Raw genomic sequence first — 20633 nt, 5'->3', positions numbered from 1 at the left:
CTGGACTTTCCACCAAGTGTGTGAGATGGGATTCCCTTTTAAAAAGGCAGGAAACCTGGGTTCGACTCCTGGATAGGGAAAATCCCCCGAGAAGGACATGGCAACCTACTCCAGTATTCTTGCCTGGGAAATCCCATGGACGGAGAAGCCTATGGGGTAGCAAGAGCCGGACACGACTTAGAAACTAAACCACCACCAACCGTGTTGCTGCTAACAGCTGCAAACAGCTCTGCGCAGGATTCCGGAAGGAGGGGCTGCTAGAATCTCCAGAACTGGCCACGCGCGTGCCTTTTAAGGGGCGGGGTCCCCTTAAGGAAGGCAGGTTTTTTTCTCACCCGACAAAAAAATAACTCCTCAACCGGGAAGGGGTTTCTCTCCGAGTGCCGCCCATTCTAGGCGGAGGGCCAGGCAGATAGATGGACGAGGACGGGACCGACAGGCTGAGGGCGCAGCTCACCGGTCGGCTGGCAGCAGAGATTGGTTCGGAGAGAGGGGAGGCGGCAGCCCAGGAGAACCAGGAGCCCGGGACGGGCGCCAGCCCGGTGGGATGGGACCAGCAAGGCCTCTTGAGAAGCGAACTGCCAGACCAAGAGGGCCGGGAGGCGGCCGCGGCCCCGGAGCGGGGACGGGAGGCGGAGGAGCCCGGGCCGAGTGAGGCAGGGGGCGGGAGCCAGAGGGAGCCTGGTAGCCCGCAGCCCAGCGGGTCGAGGGGCGGGGAGCTGGCGGGGAGGAGAGAGAGGCGGGGAGAGCCGCGGGAGGGCCAGAACCGAGGGCACTGGTGGAAGCCGAGAGGCTTTCATCCCGGCAAGATCCGGGAGATGCACTGGGAGCGGTCCAAGAGGCGCTACCGGGAGAGGACGCTGAAGCTGAACCTCAAGAACCCGAACAAGCGGAAATACCGGCCGGAGAGTAAGCCTCACGGGCCGACGCCCCCGAGGCCGGTGGAACCCGAGGAGGACGACGATTCCAAAGAGGGCTTCTTGCTCCCATCCCAAACACGGCGGGCCACCGTCAGATTCAGCCTTCAGACCAGATTTTGCCAATCGTCGCAGTGGTCGAACGTCTCCCCCTCGGGCAGCGTCATCAACGAGCTGGCGAAGATGGGCGACCCAGACGTCCTGGAGATGGTGCAGCAGCAAGGTGGGAGCCGGCTTGCTTGGCGCGGAGACCCCGGGGGGACGTTGGTGGTCCCGCCGCCCGGATCCCGGGGACGTTCGTGGATGCGCTGCGCCCCGCGCGAGACAGCGCCCGCCACGCGCACGATCCCTGCCCGGGTGGGCGTGGGCGGGTGATCCGAGGTTCCCCGGCCTCTGAACTTGGGCAGGGGAAAGAAGGAGCCTCCTGCCAAGGAGAGAGCCCAAGCTTAGGGCGCATGACAGCAGTTCCCGGTGTGGGCCCTCGAGTCCTGTTGCCTGTTTCTATTTGCCAATTACTGCTCAAGCTTTGAGATCCTTGTTAATTATGGGAGGAGCAGACCGAACCCTAAGGTCCATCAGTTTGAGATTCCTATGCACGTGGGGAGGCTGCTGTTTCACAGCTTTCATTGAATTCTTAGTTTCTTTGGAAAAATGTTTGTCCATCGTTTGCTCCGGGGTTTCCCATCTCCCCCTACCCGTGATACTTGGGCTTTCCTCCTGAGCCATGCCAGAGGCCCCCGGAACCAGCCAGAAGCTAAACAGGTGTGGGTCCAGGGAAATACCAAGCCTTCTGGGACAGGATAGGACAGAGACAAGGCCAACCTCTGGAAACTCCCCTTGTGGCCACCCTGGGCCCATATTCTGTTGGTCTGTTTTAGTACAGATTTCCTGAAAATTCACACATTTTCCTAGGTCTGTCTCCAGGGCCTTCAATGATATTCAGTTCTCTCAATGACACTTGTCTTGTTAAGTGTTAGATGTGAACGTGGAAACAGTGGAGTTTTTTTTGTAAAGTGATAAATGATCTAAGAAGTCATACTATTTAGTCTTCAAAGACACCAAAGAAATAAAATGCCTTATTTTATTATGCATCCTCCTCCTCCCCTTAACAGCCTGAGATATAATTTACATACAATGAGAATCACCCACTTTAAAGGTTCAGTTCCAATTTTAGTATATTTACCATTTTGCCATCGTCACCATAATCTACTTTTGGAACATTTTCATCACCCCAAATAGAAACCTCTTAGCTGTCACTCCCCCTTCACCTCCTTCCACACCTCAGGTACCCCCAGCTCTAGGCAGCCTCTAATCTATTTACTGTCTCTAGGTTTATCAATTCTGAACACTTCTGGTAAACAGACTCATACAGTATGTGATCTTTTGTAACTGATTTCTTCCTCTTAGCATAGTGTTTTTGAAGTTCATGCATGTTATAACTTGTATCAGTGCATTATTCCTTCTTATGGTCAAATAATAATCCATTGCATATATTCATACTTTATCTGTTTATCGATTGGTGGACATTTGAATTGTTTCCACTTCCTTGGCTACTGTGAATGATGCCGCTTTGAACATTTATTGCAAGATTTTGTATGAAAATACGTTTTTATTTTTCTTGGGTATACACCTAGTATTGGAATTACTGAATAATATGGTGGCTGTATATTGAACATTTTGAGAAATCACTGAACTGTTTTCTGCCTCATTTTCGTATTTTCACAAGTAATATGTAGTGCCTCCAATTCCTTCACGTCTTCACTAACATTTGTGATTGTCTGTCTTTTTTATTTATAGCAACCCTAGTGGTTGTGAAGTGCTGTCTCAATGTGACTTTGATTTACGTTTTCTCAGTGACCAAAAGTGTTGAGTACCTGTTTCAGTGCTTATAACTATTCATGTATCTTCATTGGAAACAATGTCTATTCAAATCCTTTGCCTGTTTAAAAAAATTAGTTACTTCCCTTTTAATTATTGTGCTGTAAAAAGTCTTTATATTTTCAGTGTATATGGCTTGCAAATACTTTCTTCCATTTGTGGGTTCTCTTTCCATTTTATTGATGGAGCAACTTGAAGCAACTCCTCCCTTTTTAAACAAAAATAATTAAATTTGATTAATGAGGGAAATGCATCTACTACCAGGGAAGTCCCCAACAGCATGAATTTTTAAGAGCTACTTTTATTCTTGTGCTTTAATATAAAATGGATTTCTTAAATTCCCCAATATAGATAAGCCTGAATCTGTGTATTACATATTTTCTAAATCACCTTTGAAGAGAAAGTTAAACAATTGATTTACATGTGATAAAATTTCTCCCTGGAGAGAGAATATTTATACTGTGCCTTTCAGACATAATAGATTTTTCTAGGATTTGTTATATTTTCTGTTTATTTTCTTTACAGTTGAACACAGAAACAATCAGTGACCTCCAATTAACTGTTTTCCCACAGTATAATAATTTTTAAAGTGAAATTATAAGGGCAATGTGTAATAGAACATTAAATTGTTATGTAAAGAAATGCTGCTAGTAAAATGTCAGTGTTGCTGAAATTGACTTATTGACTGATTGACATTGTTAGTAAGTTCTGATCTGAAATATTCGTGTTTTTTGTCTGTGGCTGTATTTATGTTTATGTTATTTTATACTCCTGGAAGAAATGTAAACTGAGAAGACCATTTGGTAAATCCAAGGGCTATTTTTGGGTTCTGGGTTCACTGAGTGTGTATTAGTAATGTGCTTTCAGTGAAAACTCAAAGCTGTCTTTGGGCTGGCATAAGTTTTGACTCATATTTTATGATTCTCCATAGTGATCGATAGGGCTTCCCTCATAACTTGGTCAATAAAGAATGTGCCTGCAATGCAGGAGACCTGGGTTCGATTCCTGGGTCGGGAAGATCCCCTGGAGAAGAGATGTCAACCCACCCCAGTATTCTTGCCTGGGAAATCCCATGGACAGAGAAGCCTGGCAGGCTACAGTCCATGGGGTCGCAAGAACCGGACATGACTTAGCGACTAGAGAGAGCGAGAGAGAGAGAGAGCACACTATAGTAATCTATACTGAACCTTTCGTAGTTCTGGTTTCTAGGCCACAGGAAAAGTGGCCTAATCAATTCTGTTGACTTGAGAGGAAGTTGCAGGAATAGCAAGAAGCTGATCTAGAGTTGTAGGCTTCAAATCCTGCCTCTTCGGATATGCCTCTGTGTTGACAGAGGTTTGTAGATTATGCAGTTTCTTCAACTTTATATTCTCAGGGTGTGAAAGTGTATCTGGGTCTCTGACATGTGTGAACATCTGATTGTGTGTGTGAGAGCGCGCAAGTAGGTGAGCACTATGTAGAGAGGGAGCATGGTGTGTGAGGAAATACATCTGTCGTCTTTAATGTTTCTGCTTTTCTGAAAGTGCACTCCACCGGGTTCTCTGGGAGTCTGCAGTCTTACAGAGCGTGGGAGAGCAGGGCTGTGCTGTGCTGGACTTAGTCTCAGTCTAGTCCAAGTCTGCGACCCCATGGACTGTAGCCTGCCAGGCTCCTCGGTCCATGGGGATTCTCCAGGCAAGAATACTGGGGAGGGTTGCCATGCCCTCCTCCAGGGGATCTTCCCGACCCAGGGATCAAACCCAGGTCTCCTGCACTGCAGGTGCATTCTTTACCATCTGAGCCAGCAGGGAAGCCCAAGAATACTGGAGTGGGTAGCCTATCCCTTCTCCAGGGGATCTTCCCAACCCAGGAATCAAACTGGGTCTCCTGCATTGGAGGCAGATTCTTTACCAGCTGAGCTACCAGGGAAGCCCAGAATGGGGCTACATTTCCCAAAGAGCTAAGGCCAGGGTGCTGTGGGAGCAGGGAGGAGGCTGACCAGGGGCCAGATGAGGAGGTTTCTGGCGAGGCTTGAAAGGAAGATGGCAAAACTGTTATAAAGTGGAAACATAAGCAAAAGTTAGCTAAAAAAAGAAGCAGTTGTTAGATCCAGGGTGAGGAATCAGCAAATTGAAAGGCAAAAGCATGAGAGAGAACTATTATGGATTGGAGATAATCTGAAGGAACTGTATCATCAGCTGGTAAAGAATCTGCCTGCAGCGGGGGGGGGGGGGGGGGGGGCGGACCTGGGTTCGAACCCTGGAGAAGTAAAAGGCTACCCACTCCAGTATCCTGGCCTAGAGAATTTCATGGACTGTATAGTCCATGGGATCGCAAAGAGTCGGACACAACTGAGCGACTTTCACTTCACTTCACTTCCACATTCTGAAATAAACACTTTGCATCAAGTTCTGATAACAGTTTAAAAATATTTTTTAAACTATTTGTTTTATGTTAAGTACAGCAAAAATAATTAGAGGAAGTAAAGATTAGTGTTTCTAGTTTTTCTGCTTTCTTTTCTAAACTACGGAAATATAAAATATTCTATAACTCTAGCTTAAGGTGTGCATTTTTTTTCTCTGTGCTTGGAACTATGCTTAATTCTATGCATAACAGTGACTATTTTTGTCCTCAAGAAAATAAAAGCCTCCATACGCCAGTGTGCAAGTATAATACATTCAGAGACAAGGCATGTATTTTCTTAGACTTCTGTTCTTTATCTACTTATTGTAAGAGTTTGCTAGATGGGGTTCCTTTTTTTTTTTTTTTTTGGAAAGTCCAATGAGAGGTAGTCGAGGCATTGTGGAACTTTGAGCTGTGCATCTAGACAGTATTCATGAGTAAAACCCTTTGATAATGATACTGTGTGACATATTATATATGTCAAATAATTTTTACTTATATTTTAAATCTTTAGACAAGAAAACCTGTACTCAGAAAAGTTAAATGACATGGCTATATCTATAGCATGTTAGTTTTGTACTTTGCTTACACTACCTATTAACTGTTTAATAGATCCTGCAACAAAAAGACCTGAATACAGAATATATTATTTTATCTTTATTCTGACACTCTACAGTTTATCCAAAGACTTTGAAATAGTTGTGAAAATTAATAAAAGTATAGAATATATCCTAATAATAATAATATCAACAAGAATAACATTCATGATCTCTGTGTCAGCGACTGGCTGCATAAAGCTATTTACATACATTTTCATTTAATGCTTATACACACCTTAGAATATAGTATAGACATTAAAGTCATTTATATGATATTTGTTAGCTTTGAATTTGGACTTCCCAGGTGGCACTAGTGGTAAAGAACTCGCCTGCCAATGAAGGAGAAGTAAGAGATGCGGGTTCAATCCCTGGGTTGGGAAGATCCCCTGGAGAAGGCGAGGCAATCCACTCCAGTATTCTTGCCTGGAGAATCCCATGGACAGAGGAGCCTGACGGGCTATGGTCCACAGGGTTGCAAAAAGTTGAATGCGACTGAAATGACTTAGCATGGCACAGCACACAGCTTTGAATTTATGCTAGTGCAAGGAAGTGCAAGGAGCACAAGGAAGGCTAGGAGATGTGTTTTTTTGTTCTTTTTTTGCGAGAGCTCATTGCTGCACCATATAATTAGTATTTTGTTAGTAAAGAACAAGGAAGAGAAAGGATATTTATGGGAAGTCAGCAGCATCTGCTGTATTAATTGCCTACCATTAATCCTCTTCCACATTTCAGTAAATGGATTCACAAATTGCTCAAGTCTAGTAATCTTTCATCTTCTTTGTCTCTCCACCTGCACAGCTGCAATTTAATAGCAGTTTGTTTTCCATTTTTGCTGAGATATCTCTAGTCCACTTAGGTGCCTTCATTTGCAGTGTTTCCGACTGCAGGCCAGACCCATATCATCTCTTGTGATTTATTGCAGCAACCTTGTGATTTATTTCCTCTCTCAGTTCTCACTATTTTTTAACATGTCCTCCAGTCAGCAACTAGTGCTTTTCATAAAATTCAAATGTAAATACTATTTAAATAAATACTTTTTCATGGCTTACTATTTCACTAGAGAAGAAATCTAGTCATACAAGGTCCTCCCCAAAAGGTCCCCCACTCCATGCCTTTCCAACACCTTCTTAAACTTCTCTGCCATTTACCTACTCATCTTTAGCTTGGCCTTTCTTTCTTTCAACACCTAAAAAACTGTTGCTGTCTTTCAGCCTTTGTGTGTTCTTATGTTTCTTGTATCCTCTCAACTTTCACATCTCAGTATAATTATTACCCCCTCAGAGAGCTTTTCTGAGTTCCTTACATCTAAACCACATCCCTCCTTGTTTTTCTCACTTTCTGTTTGCTCTTTTAGTTTCTGGTATAGCATTTATCACAGTTTTGGGTCTGTCTCCTCTCAGTTCAGTCGCTAAGTCATGTCTGATTCTTTGAGACCCCATGGACTGCAGCAGGCCAGGTCTCCCTGTCCATCACCAACTCCTGGAGCTTGCTCAAATGCATCCATCGAGTCGGTGATTCTACCCAACCATCTCATCCTCTGTCTTCCACTTGTCTTCAGTCTTTCCCAGCATCAGTCCTTCCAGTGAATATTCAGGACTGATTTCCTTTAGGATTCACTCTTTTGACTACTTGCAGTCCAAGGGATTATCAAGAGTCTTCTCCAACACCACAGTTCAAAAGCATCAACTCTTCAGCACTCAGCTTTCTTTATAGTCCCAACTCTCACATCCATACATGACTACTGGAAAACCACAGGTTTGACTGGATAGACCTTTGTTGGCAAGTAATGTCTCTGCTTTTTAACGTCTCTGCTGTTTAATACGCTGTCTAGGTTGGTCATAGCTTCTCTTCCAAGGAGCCAGAGTGTTAATTTCATGGCTGCAGTCACCATCTGCAGTGATTTTAGAGCCCCTGAAAATAAAATCTCTCACTGTTTCCATTGTTTCCCCATCTGTTTGCCAGGAAGTGATGGGACTCAATCCCATTATCTTAGTTTTCTGAATATTGAGTTTTAAGCCAACTTTTTCACTCCCTTCTTTCAGTTTCATCAAGAGGGTCTTTAGTTCTTCGCTTTCTGCCATAAGGGTGGTGTCATTTGCATATCTGAGGTTATTGATATACCTTCCAGCAATCTTGATTCCAACTTGTGCTTCATCAAGCCCAGCATATCGCATGATGTACTCTGCATACAAGTTAAATAAACAGGGTGACAGTATACATTAACGTACTGCTTTCCCAAGTTGGAATCAGTCTGTTGTCCCATATCCAGTTCTAATGATTACTTCTTGACCTGCATACAGATTTCTTAGGAGGCAGGAAGGTGGTCTGGTATTCCCATCTCTTTAAGAATTTTTCAGTTTGTTGTGATCCACACAGTCAAAGGCTTTCACATAGTCAATAAAGCAGAAGTAGGTGTTTTTCTGGAGCTCTCTTGCTTTTTCAATGATCCAACGGATGTTGGCAATTTGATCTCTGGTTTCTCTGCTTTTTTAAATCCGGCTTGGACATATTGAAGTTCATGGTTCACATACCGTTGAAGTATGGCTTGAAGAATTTTGAGCATTACTTGGCTAGCATGTGAGATGTGTGCAATTGTGTAGTACTTCAAACATTCTTTGGCATTGCCTTTCTTTGGGATTGGAATGAAAACTGACCTTTTCCAGTCCTGTGGCCACTGCTGAGGTTTCCAAATTTGCTGGTATATTGAGTGTAACACTTTCACAGCATCATCTTTTAGGATTTGAAATAGCTCAACTGGAATTCCATCACCTCCACTAGCTTTGTTCATAGTGATGCTTTCTAAGGCCCACTTGACTTCACATTCCAGGATGTGCGGCTGTAGGTGAGTCATCACACCATCGTGGTTGTCTGGGTCATGAAGATCTTTTTTGTACAGTTCTTCTGTGTATTCTTGTCACCTCTTCTTAATATCTTCTGCTTCTGTTCAGTCCATACCATTTCTGTCTTTTATTTTACCCCTTTTGCATGAAATGTTCCCCTGGTATCTCTAATTTTCTTGAAGAGATCTCTAGTCTTTCCCATTCTATTGTTTTCCTGTATTTCTTTGCATTGATCACTGAGAAAGGCTTTCTCTTCTCTCCTTGCTATTCTTTGGAACTGTGCATTCAAATGAGTATATCTTTCCTTTTCTCCCTTGCCTTTTCTTCTCTTCTTTTCTCAGCTACTTGTAAGGCCTCCTCAGACAACCATTTTGCCTTTTTTACATTTCTTTTCTGTCTCCTCTACGGTACTGTAGTACTGTAAATTTAACAATAGAGAATCAATGCACGTTAGTGATTATCACCACCATTATTATCATTGTTGTACTGACAATCAATGGCAAGAACTGTAAGAAGTCTGAGACTTGACTGCATTTGAAAGTTGACAGAGTAGCCTGTTAGAATTTCATGGTTACAGGTAGAAGATTATGAGACACCTGGATGGGAGACAAAGAACAGTTTACTATTCACAGCATTAGCAGTGCCCAGAGTAGCAGCATATATCATTGCCTGAGCCTAGGTTGTCACAGGTCAGTGCAGAGAGAGCCTGAGTATTTGGGGTGTGGTTTGCAATACAGGACAGCAATCTGAGCTTAGGGAACTGAAGTGTTTTTTTGACGAGTAATTATATTAATTGTATCCCAACATTTACCTACCCTTAAGTATTCATCCGTAAGTAACACACTTTGGTTTTGCATAGTTAAACTTTATGTCATTGAAATATTGCTAATTATTTCTGCCTTTTTGCTGAACTATTTCTGGGAGATTTATGTTTTTGCATCTAATTAAAGCATATTCAATTCTATTGCTAAATACCATACATGGTGTGATTATACTACATTGTATTGATCCACTTTATTGTTTCTGGATATTTGGGGTGATGCTGGTTTTCTGAGTGTTGTGTGCTCAGTCATGCCCAACTCTTTGCAACCCCATGGAGTATAGCCCGCCAGGCTTCTCTGTCCATGGGATTTTAGCCAGGCAAGAATACTGGAGTGGGTTGTCTTTTCCTTCTCCAGGGTATCTTTCCAGCCCAAAAGTCAACACACATTTCCTGTGTCTACTACATTGGCAGGTGGGTTTTTTTTTTTTTTTAACCACTGAGCCAACCTGGGAAACCTTGGTTTTCTGGTTATTACCAATAATGCTGTTATGAACCTTCTTGTACCATTCCCATAGTGCATTCATTTCTACTGAATTTATAGCTAAGATAGCATTTTTTTTTAAATCTCAGAACCCCTTTTTACTTTTAATAATTATTAGGAACTTCAAGAAGCTTTTGTTTATGAGTTAACTTTATTGGTCACCCAAGGATATTCACTTTTGTCACTTCTATTCAGCATAGTACTAGAAGTTCTAGCCAGACCAGTTAGGCAGGAAAAGGAATAAAAGACATCTAAATTGGAAAGGAAGAATGAAAATTGTTTCTGTTCACAGAGAATATGATCTTTTAAATTTTGAATTCTCCCTATTCAGAGTTTTAACATACTGTAATCAGTTGGCCATTTTAACATGACTTTTTTTTGTTGTTTAATTTAGACAGACAAGTCAGTAGAGAAGAACATCATTCCAGAGCAAATGAGGTAAGTTAAATATATGTGTTAGCTTCTTCTAAGTCAAAACAAAAATTGAGGCAAGGTTAGATATGTACTTCATATGAATACTTGGGTCTTTGTACTTCAGTTATTTATTCCTACTACATTCTTCATGTTTTGTCCTCCAACCTATTAATTTTTAAGTAAAGCAAATTCCATGTTTCATGTAAACTTAATATTGCATCTTTCTGGGTGTTATACAAGAGAAAACATAAGTTTGGATTTGTTTTGAGGCTTTCTGTGATGTAAACTCAGATATGCTGAGACTTGATATGCAAGATAACAGTATTTAGCTTAACACTCTGCTTGACTATAATGCAAGGAATAATATTTGATGGCTTTTTTTGTTAGAGTTAGTAGTATCTGATTAGTGCATTTTTACTGAGGTATAATTGACATATAATCTGATATTAATTTCTGGTGTGCAACATAATGATTCATAGTTGTATATACTGCTAAATGTCACCACAGTAAGTCTAATTACCATCCATCATCCTACAGAGTCACAGATATTTTTTCTTGTGATAGCATTTAAGATTTATTCTCTTTTAGCAAATATGCAGTAGCAGTACTATACCATTGACTGCAGTCACTGTATCATATATTATATCCCCATGACTTATTTGTAACTGACTGTTGATATCTCCTGACACCTTTCAACCTTTTGCTTGTCTCCACCCACCTCTTTTCTGGCAACCACCTATCTGTTCTGTGTGTCTGTAAGTTGTGTTCTATTTTGTTTATTTGTTTTATTTTCTAGACTCCTCGTGTAACTGAAATCATACAGTATTTGTCTTTCTGTCTGATTTATTTCACTTGGCATAATACCCTCAAGTTCCATTGATGTAGCACCTGAAAAAATGTTATTCTTTTTCTTATGGCTAAGAAATATTCCATTGTGTGTATTTATGTGTGTGTGTGTATTTGTGTGTGTTCATATGATTTATTAATTTATCCATTCATAGGTACTTCAGATAGTTTCCATATGTTGGCTGTTGTAAATAATGTTGCAGTGAACTTAGGGGTTCACGTATCTTTTCAAATTAGTATTTTCTTATTCGTTGGATAAATAACCAACAGTGGGATTGCCAGACCCTGTGGTAGTTCTGTTTTTAATTTTTTGAAGAATCTCCATATTGTTTCCTGTAGTATCTGTACCAATTTATATTCCCACCAGCAGTGCATAGGGGTTCCCTTTTCTCCATATTCTTGTCAACACTGTTATTCCTTATCTTTTTGATAGTAGGCTTTCTTACAAGAGTAAGGTGATATCTCACAGTGATTTTGATTTGCATTTCTCTGATGATTAGTGATGTTGAACATCTTTTCACGTGCCTGCTAGCCATCAGTATTTCTTTGGGAAAATGTTAATTCAGATCCTGTGCCCATTTTTTCAATTGGATTGTTTGGCTTTTTTACTATTGAGTTGTATGTGTTTTTTATATGTATATATATATATTTTGGTGTTGACTTCTTATCAGGTGTATGATTTGCAAATATTTTCTCCCATTTTGGTAGGTTGCCTTCTCATTTTTTTAATGATTTCCTTTGCTATGCAGAAACTTTTTAGCTTGGTATAATCCTACCGGTTTAGTTTTGTTTTTATTGCATTTGGTTTTAGAGTCAGATGCAAAAAACTATCTCTGAGACTGATGTCAAGGAGTTCACCACCTATATTTTTTCCCTGGGTTTTATGATTTAAGATCTTACACTCAATTCTTTAATCCATTTTTAATTAATATTTGTGTATGGTGTAAGATAGTGGTCTAGTTGCATTATTTTGCATGTGACTATCCAGTGTCCCTAACGCCCCTTATTGAAGAAGACACTATCCTTTCCCCATTGTAGTTTATTGGCTCCTTTGTTATAAATTAATTGATCATATATAATGTGTTTATTTTTGGGCTCTCTGTTCTGTTCATCTATGTTTCTGTGTTTATATCAATACTATTATGTTTTGATTACTATATATTTATAATATAGTTGAAAATCAGAAGGCATGATGCCTCCAAATTTGTTCGTCTTTCTTAAGATCGGTTGGGTTATCAGGGTCTTTTGTGGGTTTAGGCAAATTTTAGGATTGTTTATTCAATGTGAAAAATGCCATTGGAATTATGGTTGATTGAATTAATCTGTAGATTGCTTTGTGTGATACAGACATTTTAACAATATTAAGCTTCCAATCCATGAGCATAGATATCTTTCTACTTATGTGTGTCTTCAGTGTCTTTCAGCAGTGTGTTACGGGTCTTTCACTTCCTTGGTTAAATTTATTCTTAAGTATTTTATTCTTTTTGATGCAATTGTAAATGGGATTGTTTTCTTAATTTCTCTTTATGATAACTCTTTACTAGTGTGTATGGAAGTGCAACTGATTTTTGTGTATTTTTATACCCTGCAGCTTTACTAAATTTAATAATTAGTTCTAACAGTTTTGGGGGGGCAGTCTTCAGGTTTTTGGTTATATTAACTCATGCCATCTGCAAATAGTGACAGTTTTACTTTTCCTTTTAAATGTAGTAGGCTTTTTATTTATTCTTCTTGCCTAATTGATCAGGCTAGGACTTGCAATATTATGTTAACTAAAAGTGTCAAGAATGAACATCCTATTATTATTCCTGATCTTACAGAAAAAGGTGTAAGCTTTTCTTTTAAGCATGATGTTTGCTGTGGACTTGTCATATATAGCCTTTCTTATGGTGATATATAAGTTAATGATTCATCAAAAACTTCTCAACAAACAAAATTCCAGGAGCAGATGGCTTCGCTGGAGAACTCTACCAAACATTCAAAGAAAATTTAATATCTGTCATTCTCAAGCTCTTCCAAAATATTGAACACTTTCCAATTCATTTTATGAGGCCAGAACTATGCTGATACAAAAACCAGACAAGGACTCCACAAAAAAAGAAAATTACAGGCTAATATACCTCTTGAACACATATACAAATATCCTTAACAAAATATTATCAAGAAGAATTCAAAAATACATTAAAACGATCATGTGCCATGGTCAAGTGAAAATTTATTCCAGGGATGCAAGGATGATTCAATACATGCAAATCAGTCAGCATAATACATCACATTGACAAAAAAAAGACAAAAATCATATGATCACATCAAAGATAAAAAGAATATGATACCAAAAACCATTTGACAAAATTCAACATCCATTTATGATAAAAGTAGGTAAAGATCACAACAGAAATAAATGCCATAGAGACTAAAAAGACAATAGAAAAGATCAACGAAATTAAGAGCTGATACTTGAAAAGATAAATAAAACGTACAAGCTTTCAGTTTCAACTAAGAAAACAAGAGAACCTAACTAAAATCAGAACTAAAAGAAGAAAAGTTATATCTGTGCTATGCTTAGTTGCTCAGTCGTGTCCAACTCTTTGCGACCCTGTGGACTGTAGCCCGCCAGGCTCCTCTGTCCATGGGGATTCTCCAGGCAAGAATACTGGTGTGGGTAGCCATGCCCTCCTCCAGGGGAGCTTCCCAACCCAGGGATCGAACCCACATTTCTTATGTATCCTGCATTGGCAGGTGAGTTCTTTACCAGTAGTGCCACCTGGGAAACCCCACGTACATGCAGAATTTTGCATCCAATTTCATGTGTTTCATAGCTCCCCTGAATTGTAGGTTTAGATTTTGCATAGAGAACCTAGAGTTTTTGTTGGTGACAGTTGTATGCTGTCCATTGCATTATCATTAACAGTGCTGTGTCTTCTCCATGGTGCTATTAGGACCTGAGAAGCGGAGAGTCCAGTTTTCTCATCTGTCGAGAAGCACAGGTAAGCAGCCATCAGTAGCACGCTTTCTTGCATGGACGTGATGGGTTATCTTTGCATAATCAGCAGTTATGACTCTTAGTTCACAGTTATTTTTCAAGTTCTTATACATGATATTTGATAATTTATTTGCGAACAGTCCATTGCTTGTGGGGAAAAAGGTATCATCAGGCACATTAGTTAGAATGGTGCATAAAGCATAGCATTTTGCTTGCATTTTACTTTCTCAGTTTTAAGAGATGAGAAAATGAAGGGTGTGAGAAGTTTAATGATTTGACCAAAATTAAACATATGTTTAGGGGGCATATCCTGGACTAGATTAGGACTCAGGTTTCCGAGGTCTAATTTAGTATTCTTTCTCCATACATCTCTCATCTTACCTGTAGGTATACACCTAAGAATAATCATGAAGAAGTGCAATTTATTTAGCCAATTTGAATGTCAATTAAGAGGTAAATAAAGGCATTCAAAAATTTTTATTAGTTGCTTAGTAACTAAAAGATACCATTTGGGAAGATGGGGAAATAGAGTTATTTTCTTACTGAAAATTTGGATACAAATGTTTTCCTTTTCACTAGCATACTTATCTTTATGTTCCAGAATGAAGGTTGTGGGGTTGATCAGAAAGAATACCAGAAATTTTTTTTTTTAATTTTTAATTTATTTTAATTTATGTTTATTTTTTGACCATGTTAAACACTTACCTGATTCCCAAGTTGAAAACCATAGATCAGATAATGTTAAGTGCAGCCTAAAGCTTATGCTATTTTGGTGTCACTTTTTAAGAAGAATAATAGGACAATAATTTACTTTAAAATTTTTACAAAAATGTTTGACCGTGACAGCGAACACATTACTAGAATTCTTCCTAAATGCTTGAAGGGACTGATGTAAGAGGCACTGAAACTTTGACTTTATTATTTGAAGGTAAATCCATCTCCGTTTGAAACTATGAATCAAAGCATTTCAAAGAAAAATTTCTTCTTTTTTTCTTCCTCTTAAGTCTTCTGTAGTGAGCATTTTTATTTAGTTTGTCCTTCCAGTGCATCCATTACTTTTCTGTGTGTCCATGTCTAAATACATATGTGTGTGTACATTTCTCCTGCTTCTTACACTTAAAGATAGCATACTCTACATATTGATCTGTTCCTTGGTTTTCACTTAAAAACATCCTGGAGTTCCCTCTGTATTGTGTATTGATTTCGCTCTCATTTGCTAATATATGACATAGGATTCAATTGTGTGGGTTTAGGATAATGTATTCATCCAGTCTTTTACTGATGGACCTTCCAGTTGTTTTTAATCTTGGAAATCTTTTCTTTCTTTTAGTCTTTAACCCTTGGGAATCAGGCTTATAATATTCTGGCCAAGTGTATCTTTCTAAATAGTATTTAACCATCAAAAATAAAGGCATATGTAATTTTACCATATATTACTAAATTTCCCTCTGTTTTGCATTTCTAAGAAGTATACAAGTGTTCTCTTTCTCCAGAGCCTTACCAACAGTGTTTACTGAGTTTAGATATTTGCCTGTCTGTTAGAGAGGTATAGATAGTGGAGCTTTTTCATTTATTACTGTATCCTAGGATAATTTAAACTTTCATACCTCTCAATATGAGTGATACATTTATCTTTTTTCTACATTTATGGTCATTTTCATTTATTTTGCTGGATCATTCTGTTTATATATCTTGTCTATTTTCCTGTCAAACTGGTAGGTTTTCTTTTTTTTTTCCCTTGATTATTTTGGGGGAACTGTTTACATATTTATTATCACCCCCTTGCCCATGAAGGAAATTGAGAGGGGACAATTGTTAGAACCTAGGAGACAGTCAGTGAACTTCAGTGGAGGGAGGGTTAGAGCTCTCCTGAATCCAGCCTCAAAAAGGAAGAAATTTACACTCTCCTTCCTTCCAGTCATCTGTAGGAAGCCAGAGATGAGAGGAACTCTTTGATATCTATAACCAGTCACCCTCCCAAGGAAAAAAAGCAGGGTAGCAATGGATAGAAAAGGGATCTGCTGAGACAAGCCGAAAATATCAGCTGGATATCATTGGATGTATTTCCCCTTTGGGGGAAAAAAAATGTAATCCAACCATTATTATGCTAGAACTTCCCGACTAATGATTCTATAACTTCGGAAGAATTCACACAATTTAACCTTTTATTTTAAGGTTAAAATAGAAGATCTGCTGGAAGAGGGCATGGCAACCCACTCCAGTATTCTTGCCTGGAGAATCCCCATGGACAGAGGAGACTGGTGGGTTACAGTCCATGGGATCACAAAGAGTCATACATGGCTGAGCCTCTAAGCACAGCACAGCACAGTCAACAGTGGATTTATTGAGTACCAAAGTGTTGTTGACCGTGTTAGTCTCTCAGTTGTGTCCAACTCGGCAACCCCATGAACTGTAGCCTCTGTTCATAGAATTCTCCAGGCAAGAATACTGGAATGGGCATTCCCTTCTTCCCGACCCAGAGATTGAACCCAGGTCTCCCACATTGCAGGCGGATTCTTTACTGTCTAAGCCACCAGGGAAGCCCTCTGAGCCACCAGGAAGTCATCAGTACCAAAATGGCTTGCTGAATAGCTAGGTTAGAAGGATGCTAAAACCATTAAATGAGATAACAGAAAAATGAAGATTATACCTAAAAGAACCTGTCTTAGAGTAGTGCCATTTGTGTTTAAGGGGAATAATTTGAAAAGTTATTAGGGTTTGAAGGAGGAGGAATGGGTATTAGAAAGCACACTAGAGGCATGCCTTAATAACAACCAACATGGTGTTGTGGTTTTAAGGGGGTATAGATTTTACACACCTCAGGGACAATTGTTCAAATATTTTATGACATGTTTGGCATAGATGCAAACCATCCAGAATGTACATTTGAATAAATGAACCAGAAGCAGTTAGCATGAATATAGCTTAGTATTTATAATTGGTCCATGTATCTACTTAGATAGGATTGCTCTAGGACTCAAGACATTTAATTCTGTCTGCTGGGGATCTTATTCAGTTTCATGGTTTTAATTACCATTGCTATGTTGCCATACTCAATTTGAAGTTTCTAGTATAGACATCTCGCCTGACCTTCAGGCTTAAATATCCAAGTCTTTCCCCACCATATGCATTTGAATGTTTAAAGACATTCCAATATTTATGTATCTAAAATGTAATTTTTTCCCCCAGACAAGAAGCTGCTCAATTGAAATCTTTCATATCTCAACTACATACAATCTATTCTTTTAGCTGTTCAAGTTAAAATTATCATCACTACTGTTTATACATTACATACAATAAAATGCATTTTAGGTGTACAGTTTGACAAATTTTAACAAATCACAGCAGTCAAGATATAAATTTCCATTACCTCAGGAAAAAAGCTTCCTTTTTTTCTGTTTTACCCCTGCCCTAGGCAAGCTCTGATTTTTAAAAAAAAATTTTTTCTAAAGTGATATGTGAGCAGAATCATACTGTATATACTATATTCTGTGTCTGGCTCCTGGACTTTTTGTTCAGCACAATGTTGCTGAAACTCATCGAGAATTCCACGTGATACTGATAAACTGAATCTCATTGAATATCTCCATAATTTTTTGGTTTCTTTTGTTTTATTGCTAAGTAGTATTCCATTGTATGGATATACCAGAATTTGTTTATCCATTCACCTGTTTGTTGGATATTTGAATCATTTTCAGCTTTATAAATAAAACTGTTAGGAATATTCATGTAAGAGGTGTTTGTATAGGCATACATTTTCATTTCTTTGCACTAATTTCCTAGGAGAAATTTTCTGGGTCATATGGAAAGAGTATGTGTAACTTTATATGAAACTGCAAAAATGTTTTTAAAAGGGGTTGTGTATTTTTCATTCAGTAATGCATGAGTGTTCTAGTTGCTCTCCGTGCTCCCCAGCACTTGATGTCATCAGCTTTTTACTTTTAGTGGTTGAGTGAATATCTCATGGTTTCAGTTCTCATTTCCCTGATGAATGATAATGTTGCACATCTTTTCATGGGCTTATTGACCATTCATACATCTTCTGTTAACTATATGTTCAAATCTTTTCTGTATTTTAGAAATTGGATTATCTTTCACTAACTTTTAAAAAGTTTGAAGGCAAGACCTTTGTCAGTTTTGTGTATTCCAAAGATTTTCTCCCAGTCTGTGACTTTCCTTTTTTTTAACTTAACACTGTTTTTAAAAAAAACAAATTTTCAAAGTTTCAAAGTTCAGATTCTCATAGAGGAGATTTTCTCATATTTTCTATAGTTTTATACTTTTAACTCTTACCTTTGGTCTGGGATTCATTTTGAGTTAACTTTTGTAGATGATTTGTGGTAAGAATTAAATATATTTGCTTTTTACTATGCATATGTAACATGTGCTATCATTTCCTCATAGAACCTTTGTGGAAACTGACCATGTAGGTGTGAGTTTATTTCTAAACTTTGCTTTGTCCCATCATGTGTCTATTCTTCTGACAACATTACACTCTCTTCATTACTCTCAGTTCAGTTCAGTTCAGTCACTCAGTCGTGTCCGACTTTCTGCAATACCATGGACTGCAGCATGCCAGGCCCCCCTGTCCATCACCAGCTCCCGGAGTTTACCCAAACTCATGTCCATTGAGTCGGTGATGCCATCCACCCATCTCATCCTCTGTCATCCCCTTCTCCTCCTGCCTTCAATCTTTCCCAGCATCAGTGAGTCAGTTCTTTGCATCAGGTGGCCAAAATATTGGAGTTTCAGCTTCAATGTCAGTCCTTCCAGTGAACACCCAGGACTGATCTCCTTTAGGATGGACTGGTTTGATCTCCTTGCAGTCCAAGGGACTCAAGAGTCTTCTCCAATACCACAGTTCAAAAGCATCAATTCTTCGGCATTCAGCTTTCTTTTTAGTCCAACTCTCACATCCATACACAACTACTGGAAAAACCATAGCCTTGACTAGAAGAACCTTTGTTGACAAAGTAATGTCTCTGCCTTCACTTTATATTAAAAGTATGAAAATCAGATTATTTCCAATTTATTCTTCTTTATCAAAATTGTTTGGCTACTCTAGAATCTACAGTTTTCATGTAAATTTTACAATCAGCTTGACAAGTCTAAAAAATTATTATTGGTGTTTTGATTGGTATTGCTTAGAATCTATAGATTAATTTTAGGAGAATTTACATCTTAATGATATTGATCTTTTTCAATACATGAACATAAAATATATCTCTGTTTTGATATGTTTTAGTATATATCAGCAATATTTTCATTTTTAATGTGCAAGTATTATACATATGTGTTAACTCTGTCCATAGATGCTTCATATTTTTGATCCTCATGTAAATATATATTTTTTTCATTTCCAATTGGACATTGCGCTCTCTCTCTCTCTTTCTCTCTCTCATCTCTATCTTGGATTTTAAAAGTATATAGATTTAAAACACCTGGCATAATAATTCAAAAGTTAGGACTTAAGGTGTTCAAGTTATGTGTAATGAAAGAAAGATGTTATTGCCAACTTCTGTGTAACACCAGTAATAAAAGTTTTCAACTCTATTTATAGAGAAGAGGCTCTAACATATCTTTTTACAAATAAATTAGATTAAATTTAATGAATTGAAAAGACACAGACAAGTTATGCTTATGGTAAGTTTATAATAATATGAAAACTAATTTTAATATGGTAATATTAAAAAGGCAAGAAAAGTGTGTACATTAAATATAGCCACTTATATTAAAAAATTCAGTGCTTAGACAAAACTAGAAGTAAATACACTGAATAGTTACTAAAGTAGCAAGGAAATAGGAATGATTTTATAATGAAATTATTTTATAATGAAAAGTGAACATATTTGGCACATGATGGAAATACATAATAAAGTTGTTAATTCTAAATTTTTAGTCTATGGAATGTTAATTGTATCATTTTGTAATCAAGTCCTTTGGTGATCTTCATTTAATGTATTTAAAATTAATTAAAAAATATTAAGTCAGTACTTTTTCAGGACTAACTGTTGATACTGAGCTCACTGATTTTTGTATTGCGAGGATATTGTGTATTGGAAAGGCTGCAAAGTAACTTGACATTAGATATATTTATCACAGAAGGCTTTTTACCAGTCATTTAGGTAAATTTTTATACCTTGCATTCTCAGCCTTCTTAATGTTGTGGTACTAGTTAAACCATGACTCCGGGGCCAACTTATTCTTTAGGCATAGGAGGCACAAAATACTTATTGGATCCCATGGAAATGTTTTAATCTTAACATATTTTAAAATCTGAGTTAAAAAAAGTATAATCATATATATTATTTTTTATTAAACATTTTAATAGAAAAAGGGACCCATGAAAGTCATAATATGGTCCTATATGGCTTCTTAGAGTATGAGTATTTCATTTTCCTTAACAATTTTGTGATGACTTCTGGTAAAACATCTGAGAAAAGTAGTAACTTGTGGATCTCATGAAAGAT

At 38.3% G+C, this 20633-nt stretch overlaps 1 protein-coding gene across 5 annotated transcripts in view; it reads left to right on the top strand.

Moving 5' to 3' along the window:
- Positions 1-287: 287 nt before the first annotated feature.
- ANO5 (anoctamin 5) overlaps positions 288-20633 on the top strand; it is a 96600-nt gene continuing 76254 nt past the window's right edge. For 2 of the 5 annotated variants that reach the window (XM_070457285.1, XM_070457283.1), the window contains exons 1-3: positions 288-1140; positions 10315-10358; positions 14120-14167. In XM_070457285.1, the coding sequence (XP_070313386.1) occupies positions 417-1140; positions 10315-10358; positions 14120-14167 (816 nt within the window). In that variant the 5' untranslated portion in view covers positions 288-416. The remainder of the gene's footprint in view (positions 1141-10314; positions 10359-14119; positions 14168-20633) is intronic. The other 3 variants (XM_070457284.1, XM_070457282.1, XM_070457280.1) reach the window with 2 other exon arrangements.

The sequence above is a fragment of the Odocoileus virginianus genome, chromosome 28, assembly GCF_023699985.2.
Source record: "Odocoileus virginianus isolate 20LAN1187 ecotype Illinois chromosome 28, Ovbor_1.2, whole genome shotgun sequence".
In the NCBI taxonomy this organism is placed as follows: domain Eukaryota; kingdom Metazoa; phylum Chordata; class Mammalia; order Artiodactyla; family Cervidae; genus Odocoileus; species Odocoileus virginianus.
This window is presented reverse-complemented; position numbering and strand designations above follow the sequence as displayed.